The sequence below is a fragment of the Carettochelys insculpta genome, chromosome 10, assembly GCF_033958435.1.
Source record: "Carettochelys insculpta isolate YL-2023 chromosome 10, ASM3395843v1, whole genome shotgun sequence".
Taxonomy (NCBI): Eukaryota; Metazoa; Chordata; order Testudines; family Carettochelyidae; genus Carettochelys; species Carettochelys insculpta.
The window spans coordinates 831,528-843,730 of NC_134146.1; the positions used below are offsets into that span (position 1 = coordinate 831,528).

A 12,203-nucleotide genomic window follows, 5' to 3' on the forward strand; every position below is an offset into this window, starting at 1 on the left:
TATAGTTCCCTGTATTGTCCTCCTTTCCTTTTTTAAAGATGGGCACTTCATTGGCAACTCCACCATGAAGCCTCTATGAGCTCCATTCCAGTCCCAAGCCTGGATGAAGGAGGAGGGTTGGACAGATGAGTGTCGATGTGCTGACCATCAAACAACAATACGAATGAAATCTGATGCCAGTACAAGTAAACAATAAAAGATGCTGGCTTGGACGTCGCCTGGATAAACAAGGTACACGATACCAATTGAGCGATCAGGGTTGGGTCGATAAGTTGGCTACCGAAAGAAAATTACAACTAACACACATACTATCCATTGGAACATGGAACGTCCAAACACTGTGGGCACCTGGAAGATTAGAGCTGCTTCGGAAGGAGATGGAGAGATACCGATGCAATATACTTGGACTGGCAGAGATGTGTTGGATGATATCAGGAGAGGTATGCGGTTGTGAAGTCATTTGATCAGGAAACAAAACAAAGCATGAAGCAGGAGTCGGATTCCTTCTTAGCAAAACAGCCAGAAGAGCATTATTCGGAGACAAACCGGTGAGTGCAAGAATGATGGTAGCGAGATTCGAAGCAAAACCATTCAACATCTCAGTCATTCAGGTGTATGCACCCACATTGGACAGTACGGAGGAAGAGATTGGGCTATTCTATAAAGACTTGAGAAAGACGGTGGAGGAGATACCAAAGAAAGATGTGTTGCTCATTGGAGGAGATTGGAATGCGAAGGCTGGAACATATAACGAAGGTTGGGAGAGAGACATGGGAAGATTTGTATATGGAGAAAGAAACTAATGAGATGAGAAACTACTAGAGTTTGCTATAGAACAGGAGATGGTGATCTGCAACACGAAATTCCAACAAAAGGACTGTAGGAAGTGGAAATGGCGATCAAATGATGGGAAGTCCAAGAACATGATAGATATCATTTTGATAAGAAGATGGACAACATCAGTACAGCAGTGCCGAACTTTCCAAGGAGCAGAGATAGACTCAGACCACAGTCTAGTGATTGAAAACATCAAGATAAAACTCACAAGAAAATGTAAGACACAGTTTAAGAACAGAAGAGACGTGGCAACGCTACGTGAGGAAGAAACAGGGAATGCATACAGAGCAGCAGTCCAAGAGAAGACTAAGAATATCACCACAGAGAAAGACCTATTTACAAGAGTCGCAGAGATAGCCACCGCTACAGAAGAGACAATTGAGCAGACTGTTCTGGAAGAAGAGAAGATTGATAAGAAGTGGATTACTGAGGAGACACTGAAGTTGGTTCAAGAGAAGAGAGCATTGAAGATCAGATGAGACGTTTCCCGAGATGGTGGAACAGCAATATAGGGTGAAATGCAATGAGCTAAGGAAAGCAGCCAGAAAGGATAAGGAGAAATCGTTAGAGGAGCAACGTGAAGATATAGAAAGGTATTATGGCAAATGTAAAACCAGGCAGATGTAAAAAACAATTAGGAATATTAATAGGAAATGTCAACTGAAGCAGATGGCAACCAAAGATGAGAACTAAGAAGTGCTCATGAACAGGGAGAAGATTGTACAGCGATGGACGAGATAGTGCACCAACCTATACAAAGCACAGTTGGACCCGAGTGTCTCAGAGACTGATTGAAGAACTGAAAGAGATCTCTCTACTGAGCATAGCGAGCGAGACTGATATTTTGAAGGAGGAAGTAGGAAAACCAGTGAAACGACTAAAGAACAAGAGCCCTGGAAATGATAAGATCACAGGAGAGATGATCAACTACAGTGGACAAAGCAAGATTCAGGAAATACACCAACTATGTAATATAGCATGGAAAGAAGGGAAGGCACCTAAGGAATGGGCAAGATCCGTGCTAGTGACAATACACAAGAAAGGAAGTACATTGGAGGGCAAGAACTACAGAATGATTGCCCTAACGAGTCATCTAGGTAAGATGCTGATGATGATACTGACAGAGAGACTATGATCGCAGATAGAAGGACATATAGCAGATGAGCACATGGGGTTCAGGAAAGATAGAAGTACCATATAGCAGATATTGGCACTAAAACTGATAGCGGAGAAAGCTCGGCAAAAGAACAAGAACGTATACACTTGCTTTGTTGATTTTCAAAAGAAATTTGACAGTATAGACCAGAAAGTGACTTGGGCAGTGTTGGAGTCATATGGAGTGGATAGCAGACTGATGAAGGATATCAGTGACAATGCAGAGGCAGCAGTGAAAACAGGCGGGGAGTTGGGCAGTTGGTTTAAAACAAGTAGAGATATGAGACAAGGAGATCCAATATTGCCAAGTATCTTCATCGCACATCTGGAAAGAGCGATGGTCAAGATCAAGGAAGAGGTAGAAGGAATATCTGTGCATGGGAAAAGAACTAACAACTTAAGGTTCGTGGATGATATAAAGTATCAGAGGGGTAGCCATTTTAGTTTGGATCTGTAACAGCAATGAAGGGTCCTGTGGCACCTTATAAACTAACAGAAAAGTTTTGAGCATGAGCTTTCGTGAGCACAGACTCACTTCCTCAGATGCCGTCCAGCATCTGATGAAGTGAGTCTGTGCTCACGAAAGCTCATGCTCATAACTCTTCTGTTAGTCTATAAGGTGCCACAGGACCCTTCGTTGCTGTGGATGATATAGTTATCATTGAGGAAGATGAGAAGAAGCTAACGAAAACGGTGCAGGTGCTAAACAAAGAAGGGAAGTGGTACGGACTGATTATGAAGATCGATAAAACAAAAACAATGGTATTTGGAAATAAGAAAATAGCAAGGAAGATCAGTGTAGATGGTATTGAACTAGAAAATGTAGAGAAATTCACATATCTGGGAAGCAACACATGATCTAGACTGTAAGAAGGAAATAGTGACTAGAATAGTGGAAGTAAGACCGAGTTTGAAGGCGATGGATAAGATCTGGAAAAGGAAAGCAATTAACTTAGGAATGAAGCTGGGCGTCTTGAAAACTTGTGTGTTCAGCGGCATGCTGTAGGGATGTGAGACGTGGGTGATAACGGAAGATTTGAAAAGAAGAATATTGGTATTCGAAAGGAGTTGTTACAGAAAGATTCCAAGAATAGGATGGATGCAGAAGGTCACCAATGAGGAATTATATAGAAAGATACAGCCGAAAGAGAACCTGCTGCATAAGGTTATAAAATGGAAGCTACAACTATTTGGGCATATTTGCAGAATGAACGACGAACGAAAAATCAACACCCTGGTATTCAGCATAATGGACCGCTTGAATAGGAGAGGCACATCCAACAGAGAATGGATAGACGATTTAGTAAATTGCTGTGGAGCTAGTCTACAGACACTAAGCCACTCCACACTGGACAGAGAAAGATGGAAGGAAATAGTGAGAGAGGCATCAGACACCACGGTTATTGATGATGATGACTTTATTTGCCTTTATCCAATCATCTGGGACCTCTCCCAATCTCCACAAGTTCTCAAAGACAATAGCCAAAGGCTCTGCTATGACATGTGCCAATTCCCTCAGTACCCTTGTATGGATTAAATCCAGACTCATTGATCTGTGTGCCTCTAGTTTTTCCTAAATGGCTCATAACCGTTCTGTCTCCACCAAGGGCTGCCCACCTCCTTCCCCTAGGGCACTGCCTAGTGCCCCAGCTGGGGAGCCGACCTTGTCCGTGAAGACAGAGTCAAAAAACCACGGAGTATTTCAGCCTTGCCCGCGCTATCTGTGACCAGATTACCTCCCTCTTCCCGCAACGTCAAGCGAACCCGGCTTCCGCAGCTCAGTGACGGCTCTCGCCTTAAACCGGGCCTAGAGCACGGGAATGGGTCAGGCTAGGGGCGCCTTTAAAAAACAACCGAACGAAGAGCAGCCTCCCAACCCCTCCCGCCCCGCCGCACAGCGCAGGTGGTAGCTCGTCACCCCACAAGCACCGGCGGGGGGAAGCGGGGAGCAGGGCGCGACTCACGCCTTCTAAATACCCCTGCCCCGATCCCGGGGAAGCCGCCTCCCTCCCCCGGGGGGCGGGGGGTGCAGGCTGCGCACGAGCGGACGCGGTGGCGGGGGGGGGAGACCAGTGGCACCCCCGCAGCGGACAGGCATCCCCGACCCGGGCCCCCACCGGAAGGCAGCGGCTGCCTCTCCCTCCGCCGCGCTCCATGGTAACGGGAAAGGGTAGGGGAACGCCGCTAGCACGTGGCCGGCCAGCACCAATAGGAAAGGAGCCAACCATAGAGCGACGAAGAGCGCTGACTAGACATTGCCGGCCCGGAGCCCGTCTCTCTGCTGCCGTCAGAGTGTTGGAGGCAGTGCAGTCCTCCTAACCCCCCGCCCCCCCCGCGCGGCGGGGGTCGGGAACGGCTGTCCGGCCCCCTTACCTGATGCGTCCCTAACCCGCCGCGTTGTATCGCACTGCCGTAGCGAGCGCGAGCGGAGAGCCGCGTTACCTCTGATGGGCCTGCAGCGAAGCCTATGCTGGGTACGAGACCGAAGGGCCAGCCGCCATCTTGGTAAAGGAGAAGGATGTGCGTGACCTGCCAGCATAAGGGTAGCCCCTCCCCAACGCACCCTTGTCCTGTCAGATCGCCACAAGAGCAGCGCGTGTGCACTGGCGGTCACTAGAGCGCATGCGCCCTTCGCCCCCCCCTCGAGTTCCGCGCATGCGCGCATCCAGTCTAACCGCCGCGCGTGGGCGTGCGCCTCCCCGCAGTCAGTCGCCGGCTCCGCCCTTGGGGCGGGTTCAGCGGCAGCGCGCGCGCCACAGTCTCCAGAGAGGCAGCGCGGGGGAAGGCGCTTCCGCCATCGCTGCGCAGGGCCCAGCGGCGCGGGGTGCCCCGGCTCGTCACGGGGAGGGGCGGCGGAGCTAGGCAGCGCGCGTCTGCCCGGCTGAGGTAAGGTCAGGCCCGCGCTCCCGCCGCCGGCTCGCCGCTGCCGCTGCCGCTGCCGCTGGGCGGTGCCGGGCAGGCGGGCGGGAGCCGCAGCTGTCTGGACGCCCGGCCCAAGGCGCGGGCGGCCGCAGACTCCCCCTCTCCGCGGGAGAAGGGGGCCGGCCGCCTTCGGCGGTATCTAGTACGTACCCCCTCCCCGCCGATCCGCCGCCGCCGGCTCGGGGGTGTGTGGGCGGAGCTGCCTGAGCGGCGCCTGCCGCAGGCAGCTCGGCGGAGGACTCGCTTGGGCCGTTGTGGCGGTGTGAGTGGTGCGCCGCTCCCCGCCCCCCCGCCCCGGCACTCCGGCGCGCAGCTGAGAGCGGTCAGCCCCTTACCCCCGAGCCTTGAGCGTGCGAATTACGTGGGCTCTTGCCGTGGTGTGGTGCTGAGCAGGCTGCTCCCGCTCTGGCTGGGGAGCGAAGGCCGCTCCACGTACAATGGCAACACTGCCCGGGGCTTCACAGGCAGCTGGGGTGCAGTTTATTCGGTTGTGGGAATGCTGTAGCACTGGGAGCCAAGGATAGAAGATAGGGGGCCGCAGCTGGAGGCTGACTGCGGGGGTGGAGATACAACCGTGCAGAGCAGGGTTAAGTAGGAGCCTTGTAGCCTAAAATGGTCATTACACCAAGTGCAGTAGGAGATGGAGCAACTCTGTGTTTGGAGCTTTCTATGGCCTATGTGCAGATTTATAGACAAAATGTAGCATCTGCAAAGCAAATATAAATGAAGATGAGGACACTGTAAACGAAATTTAACCAGATCTTAGTAACAGAGAAGTAACTGTTAGTCTGTAGTCTAACAGAGTAAACCAGCAGTCGTGTAGCACTTTAAAGACTAACAAAATAATTGATTAGGCAGTGAGCTTTCCTGAGGCAGACCCACTCCAGATCTGAAGGAGTAGGTCTGGTCCACAAAAGTTCATCGCCTAATAAATTGGTTTGTTAGTCTTTAAAGTCCTATGAGACTGCTAGAGTTTTAGATGGAATTTAATAGCAATCTCCTGTAAGTCTAGTTCAAGCTTTGCTCAAATCTCTTTGATCATTCAAAGCACATGTATAATGACATGGGTTTTTTGGACAGCTGTAAGGGAAGATCTAGGGTGGCCATATTGAAACTGCTCTTATGCAGGCAGCAATACAAATGCTTAAGAACTTAATCACAGTCTTAAAACATCTTTCATGCAGTATTCCCTGTTGTGAAAAATGTTTTTGTTGGTTGCCTGCAGCGGTGATTCTCAGTCTTTCCAGAGTCTGGTTTGCCTTGTGTACCAGTTTTCTCTTACTTACAATATCAGATGTAAAAATACAAAAGCTTCACAGCACACTAGTCCAGAAAAAATGTTTACTCTTACCATAAAAAATCAGTTTGAATATAAATATTGTACTTAAAGTTTAATGTATAGTAGTGTAGAACAGAATAAACAAATGGTGTAAAATTTTAATTTGTACTGGTTTCACAACTGCTTTTTATATAAACTTGTAAAACTAACAAACATCTACGTGACTTAATGTACCCCTAGAGGTATATGTACCCCCGGTTGAGAATCTGACCTACAGGAAACCTAAGAGGGTAGATGGTTACATCAGAAAAGCATGGACAATACAGCATGTTCAATGCCAAATAGTACGATCCTATCATTTCAATAGAAAATTGGAGAGAATTTTGCATTTTTTTTGCTGAACAGATAGAAAATTTGGATATATCTGCTTCCTGAAATCCCTAGTAACTTCTAAAATAGAATATTTGCTAGGATGTTGCAATTAACATACCTTCTTCTTGTGAAAATTACTGTTAAACTTTTAGTAACCACAAAGGGTCAAGGCCTCTGGTTTATATCTTGGTTAAGCTGACATACTGTATGCAGTAAGTAGTGGTCATCAAAGTTCTCTATCTAGCCATTATCAGGTTTCAGTTTGATGTGCAATATTCCTCAAAATGTGTAATTTTGAGTTGTGCTTAACTCACATTAATTCAAGCTAAGCGCAGCTCTAGATCCCACTCCCCCAGCCCCCATTCAACATGCGCACACCTCACAGCCCTGGCTCCAGCTCACCTCACCCCCCTGGGCCTGGCTCTGGCTAACACCCCCACCACAACCATGTGCAGCTCCAGCTCAACTATCCTGTAAGGCCGTGTGGCTGTGGCTCAGCTCCTGCCACCCCTGCAGCCCTAACCCACCCCAGGTTTAACCCACTTCCCCCCTCCCATGTCCCCAACCCACCATCAGGCTTAACCCTCCCCAGCTGCCCACCCCTACCCCCAGGACTTATCCTTCAGAAGGAGCTCCAGGTGCTCCTGCTACTTTCCCAGCTGCAGAAGGTGCCTTCTGCTGAGGAAAAAAGCTGTGCCCCTGACTTATGTGAAATTAGTTATGTGAGGGTGTGTGGGCACCCTCACATAACCCAAGGAGCAACTGTACATTATGAAAAATGAGTTTTGAGGGACTTGAAGTAGGAGTAGATGCTGGTATGGTTTCATTGGAAGTTTTGTTTTGTTCTATTTACACACAAAAAAAACTGGTGTAAGGGAAAGAATACAAGTGCTTGGAGAACTGAGTGATTAAAGCTGGCATCCATAAAGTGAAGGTGGGAGTCCACTTGGTGTGAGGTGGTAAATTATAGAGACCTTTCTTGAATAAGAACAAGAAGTTATTTTTTTGATGTGATGGATGAGGGGGAGACTAAAAGAGACGAGGGGGAGCAGCTGGCAGAGGTATGAAGCCAAGTGATTATCCTGGCAGCATTTTGAATGGTAGGATTAGGTTGTAGATACTGTAGCATGGTCAGAGAGGAAGGAGGTAATAGTTTGTCTAATTTTGCTTACCATATGTCATTCTGAAGTTGTTAAACCTTTTCCTTTAATTATTATTTACAAGGCACTTAGAAGTGCAGGGGTAGGAGAGAGCGCTGTGTTGTTTGAATTCTGAAATGGCACTTTACAGTAAACTCTAATTTGGACATGTATTTTTATTAATACCTTATTTTAGAGATACAAGGTTGGTGAGATAATATCTTTTATTGTCACACCAACAGAAGTTGGGCCATACAAATATTTGAGCTACATTGAGCTTTTCTTCAGCCTTTTCTTTCAGTTGTTTCTGGTGGAAGGTGTAGGCTTTACAATTTTTCCAGATTTAAACACTTTTTTCCATATAGTTCTTGGAATTTTCACTGTCGGCTTAATTGTGCTTCCAGTGAAGTAAATAGAATTGGAATTAGGCATTCAGTGTTGATCTTTGAATAACAACTGGGATTTTGATAACAAAGGTAAAGATAACAATATTGGTATCTGGCAGGAAATATGTTTGTGGAGGTCCAGAAACTGGGTGACACTTACATGTAGCGTAGAAATGTTCTCATCTTGTTCGCTATCAAGAGACAATTGAAATTTAATTAATCAGTGGTGTTTTTAATGGGTATTTTTTCTTTATATTATTCTGTTTGTAATAAATTAAAACAATTTTGTTCACAGAGTGGGTGACCTTCCATAAGGATGGCCAAGGTAAGAACAGCATTTGTATCATCATTAATAAAAAGCTGCACTTTATCTTGTAACGTTTTTACATAGTGCAGTCCTTCCTTTGTAAGCAACAAATACAAAGGTTTTAGGGTGGGGGGGGGTTTGCAGTCAAGTGTATGGAAAATTTCAAATTCACAAATGAATGAAAATAAACTTTGGGCAGTTTGCTAACAGATGATATTATGCAAAACACTGTTTATGAAAGTGGTTTCCCTAAGGAAGTTATAAAGAAAAAACATTGTGACAAAATGAGGCTGGACAGCTGCAAAAGGATCCTGAAAACTGATATTTTGCTATATTAACTGTTTTTCCTACAGTCTGAAAAGGGGTTACCTGAGGTCAGTTATGGATGCCTGTTCTACACCTCCTTTGGGGAGATCAAGAGGGAGAGAGACCAGCTGCTACCAGACTAGTGACACCAGGGAAATAAGCTGCTGGAAAGTGAGAGAGGCTGTACCCTTTCCCACAGGGGAGACAATCAAATGCACTATTCTTTCATGCTGTGTATTTCTATAACTTTGTTTATAAATTAGAAATGAAGGTTGAGTGCTCTCCAGAGCACCATCTAGTTTTCCTTCTGATTTTAATGAATTGACCATAGATTAGTTGAAGCTAGAAGGGACACCTGTATTAAGTCAATTTACTTGCTTTATTACATGATCTCTGATTTACTACCTCAAATAGATTACTATTAAACCCCAGGTAGTTTTTTAATACTTTTATTTGTATATGTCAGAACTGAATAAAAATGTAGAGTTACGCGTATGCTAAGTCAAAATGCAAGTGACATCGGACAACCACTTTTAAAATGGCATTAATCATCACACATTTTTAAAAGTGGCTATCATGATTGTAACAGAACCATAGTCTGTTGAGGGTAATCTTGAAAAGAATTAACTACATTTCTGGAAAGGTAGTTGGAATAAACTATGCCAGTTGTGAAAACATTCACTTAGCAAAGTTAATCTGTTCTTTGTAGTAAAATTATCTTCAAAATTGTTATGCTAGTGTGAACATATCTATAATGTGTTACTGCACAGCATGTAGCGTTACTAGTGAGAAACATTCCATGAATTTTCATTTTCCCTTAAAGTCGAGCTGTGGCCACACTAGCCCCTCCTTTTGGAGGAGATATGGTAATGAGGCACTTTGGAATATGCTGATGAGGCACTGCCATGAATATACAGTGCCACGTGAGCATAATAGCAGCCATGCGTGCTTCGGAACTGCCGGTTTTGAAATGCATGCCACCTGTGTAATGGGGGGGCCTTTCAAAACGACCCCCCTGATTTCGAAAGCCCCTTCTTCCCAAAACCAAATGGGAAGAAGGGGCTTTCAAAATCGGGGGCCGTTTTGGAAGGCCCCTGGCTAAACGAACAGCGTACGTTTTGAAAGCAGCACTTTCGAAATGCGTGCAGCTGCCATTTTGCTAATGAAGCACTGCATATTCATGGAAGTGCCTTATTAGCATATTCTGAGGTGCCATGTTATGATAGCCTCTCCAAAAGGAGGGGCTAGTGTGGCCACAGCCTTGAAGGAAAAACATATCATTAATTTAATCTGGGAATGAAAATGCTACAGTAAAGTTGTTGCTATATTATTGGTCAGTGAGTATATTGATATGTAAATTATTTTAGGCTTACATTGTGCCAAGGCAACCAGTCATTTACGCATTTATTTGTAATGAGATAAACTACATTTTAGAAGAAGACACAATAAAATCAGCAGTGAATCGATAACCAGAAACAAATCGTTAGCAATGTTACCACTACTCTTTTCTGTCTGTGTGCAAAATAAATTATGTCCACTGCCGTATGTGCAAATGTGCACCACCAAGTGGGGTGCGAGGTGACCCAGCCCCTCGTCAAGACCCCCACACCAAGAAAAAGCCCACCCTGACATTATCTCCTGCAAAGCAGGAGGCAGCACTGGCTTCCTGCGGCATGGGGGTCAGGGGGACCCATAGCTGCATGCCAGCGACTGTGTCTCAGGAAATGTGTGTGCTGCTTCCCCTCCCCAAACAGCCGGTGTGTTTCCTGCAAAGCTGGGTTTGTTGCCCGCCGGTGTCTGTCTTCCACAAGCTGCGTTCCTGTGCAGGGGGCGGGGAGGAGTGGGAGTCCCGGGTCCGTGCCTGCTCCTTACTCTCCATGGCAGCTGTGCACTGCCTGAGCAGATGGAGCTGGCATGGACCCGGGACCCCCCCTCTTCCCATGCCAGCCCCACAGGAAATCACCAGAAGGCAACAGACACAGCTTTTCAGGAAACACACCAGCTGTTTGGGGAGAAGCAGCGTATGTGCTTCCTGAGACTCAGATGCCTAACTTTTCATCTTTTCTGACATTATCATCGCTTGCTAAAAGTGAAGGTTTACAAGAATTTTGTAAAGGGGATGTCAAGAACAAACTTGTTTCATCTGGACTCTTTGCTGATCAATTCATGCTCTAACTTTTCTGGCAACCCCATTCATAAATTCGTACGCAATCCATTCAGTGATGTCGATTCATTGCCAGAGGTATTGCAAGAACAAGCACTTGAAATAAAATGATTCAAGTGCAAAAGATAATTTTGAAAACTTAAGCTTGGTGGAATTTTGGATAAAATATTTCCCAATGTACTCGCAAGTTGGAGAAGTAGCATGACATAGTATTCTTCTGTTTTTGTTAATGTACCTCTGTGGGGAAAAAAGCTGTTCAAGTTTAATCACATTAAAAATGAAACAAAGAAATCAACTGGATGTTGAAAATTATTTGCATTACACACTGTCACCTTTCAAATCTAGGATTTCCCAACTCATGAAGAAAATGCAGGATCATCCTTCACATTAAATTCTTTTTGTTTCTGCTATTTGGTGTTAAATTACACTTTTATTAAATTTTTGGGCTAAGAAAAACATTGTGCTTATTTTTAAATTTAAATAAAATTTTGTACCAAGTTTTTGTGTTATTTTAAATTTTAAAAGCAGGGTTGGATGATGGTAAAGAAGAGATGGGGGAGGCATGAGGGTTTCTCAAAAATCAGAAAGGGGGCATGATGCCAAAAAAATTTGGGAGCCACTGTCCTAAAGCCTAAGTGCAAAAAGGGGGCCTTTTAATCAGTGGTGCAGATCAGCAGGTTTGGGTTCTTTCAGACCAAAGGTTGGTGACTACTGTGCATTTCAAAGCTGAGGTACTTTTACAGAGAACAGTCCTGGCAGCTCTGTTTATAAATCAAGGTGACTCAATCTTAAGTGCCTCTTCTGTAGAGAACAGTGTGAGCAACAAAGACTTCAAAGATGTTCGAGCTCTGTCTCTAGTTTGTAACTACAAACTTCAGAACTGTCCTCAGTTATTTCAACCTATAGCATATATAATCATCTGATTATTTAATTTAGCAGCCGTCTGCCCAGTTTACCAATCCGGAAACTCCTGGCTATGTAGGATTTGCAAATCTTCCCAACCAGGTTCATCGGAAGTCTGTGAAGAAAGGATTTGAGTTCACTCTCATGGTGGTTGGTAAGAGAAGATATTTAATTATATCTTTTAATTAGATTTTAGAAAACTGGGGATTAGACAGAGTACAACATAACTTCTTGTATGAAGGAAGTCCTGTATAGTTGTGTAATTTTAAGTATACTTGAGTTTTTAATAGTTTAATGAGCTAGCTGTTCTACAAAAGCAGTAATACATCCAAACATATTAATGTGTGCAGCAGGTAATCTGTAGGTAAGATTGAGTAGTCTTCTCGCATCTTGGTCTCCACGTGGCCACTGTGTTCCTGCTGCGGCTGCTCCC

General features: G+C 45.3%; 2 protein-coding genes across 11 annotated transcripts in view; one reads left to right on the forward strand and one right to left on the reverse strand.

The window, feature by feature from the left end:
• Nucleotides 1-4,520, reverse strand: part of HDLBP (high density lipoprotein binding protein) — an 81,153-nt gene extending 76,633 nt beyond the window's left edge. For 2 of the 3 annotated variants that reach the window (XM_075003841.1, XM_075003837.1), the window contains exon 1: nucleotides 4,435-4,520. The gene's annotated coding sequence lies outside the window, so the exon portion shown is untranslated. Of the gene's footprint in view, nucleotides 1-4,365; nucleotides 4,398-4,434 lie in introns of those variants that run through there. The other variant, XM_075003839.1, reaches the window with a different exon arrangement.
• A 170-nt stretch (nucleotides 4,521-4,690) lies between these two features.
• Nucleotides 4,691-12,203, forward strand: part of SEPTIN2 (septin 2) — a 50,486-nt gene continuing 42,973 nt past the window's right edge. For 2 of the 8 annotated variants that reach the window (XM_075003843.1, XM_075003844.1), the window contains exons 1-3: nucleotides 8,406-8,415; nucleotides 8,751-8,874; nucleotides 11,804-11,924. In XM_075003843.1, the coding sequence (XP_074859944.1) occupies nucleotides 8,779-8,874; nucleotides 11,804-11,924 (217 nt within the window). In that variant the 5' untranslated portion in view covers nucleotides 8,406-8,415; nucleotides 8,751-8,778. Of the gene's footprint in view, nucleotides 4,879-8,385; nucleotides 8,416-8,750; nucleotides 8,875-11,803; nucleotides 11,925-12,203 lie in introns of those variants that run through there. The other 6 variants (XM_075003845.1, XM_075003846.1, XM_075003849.1 and 3 more) reach the window with 6 other exon arrangements.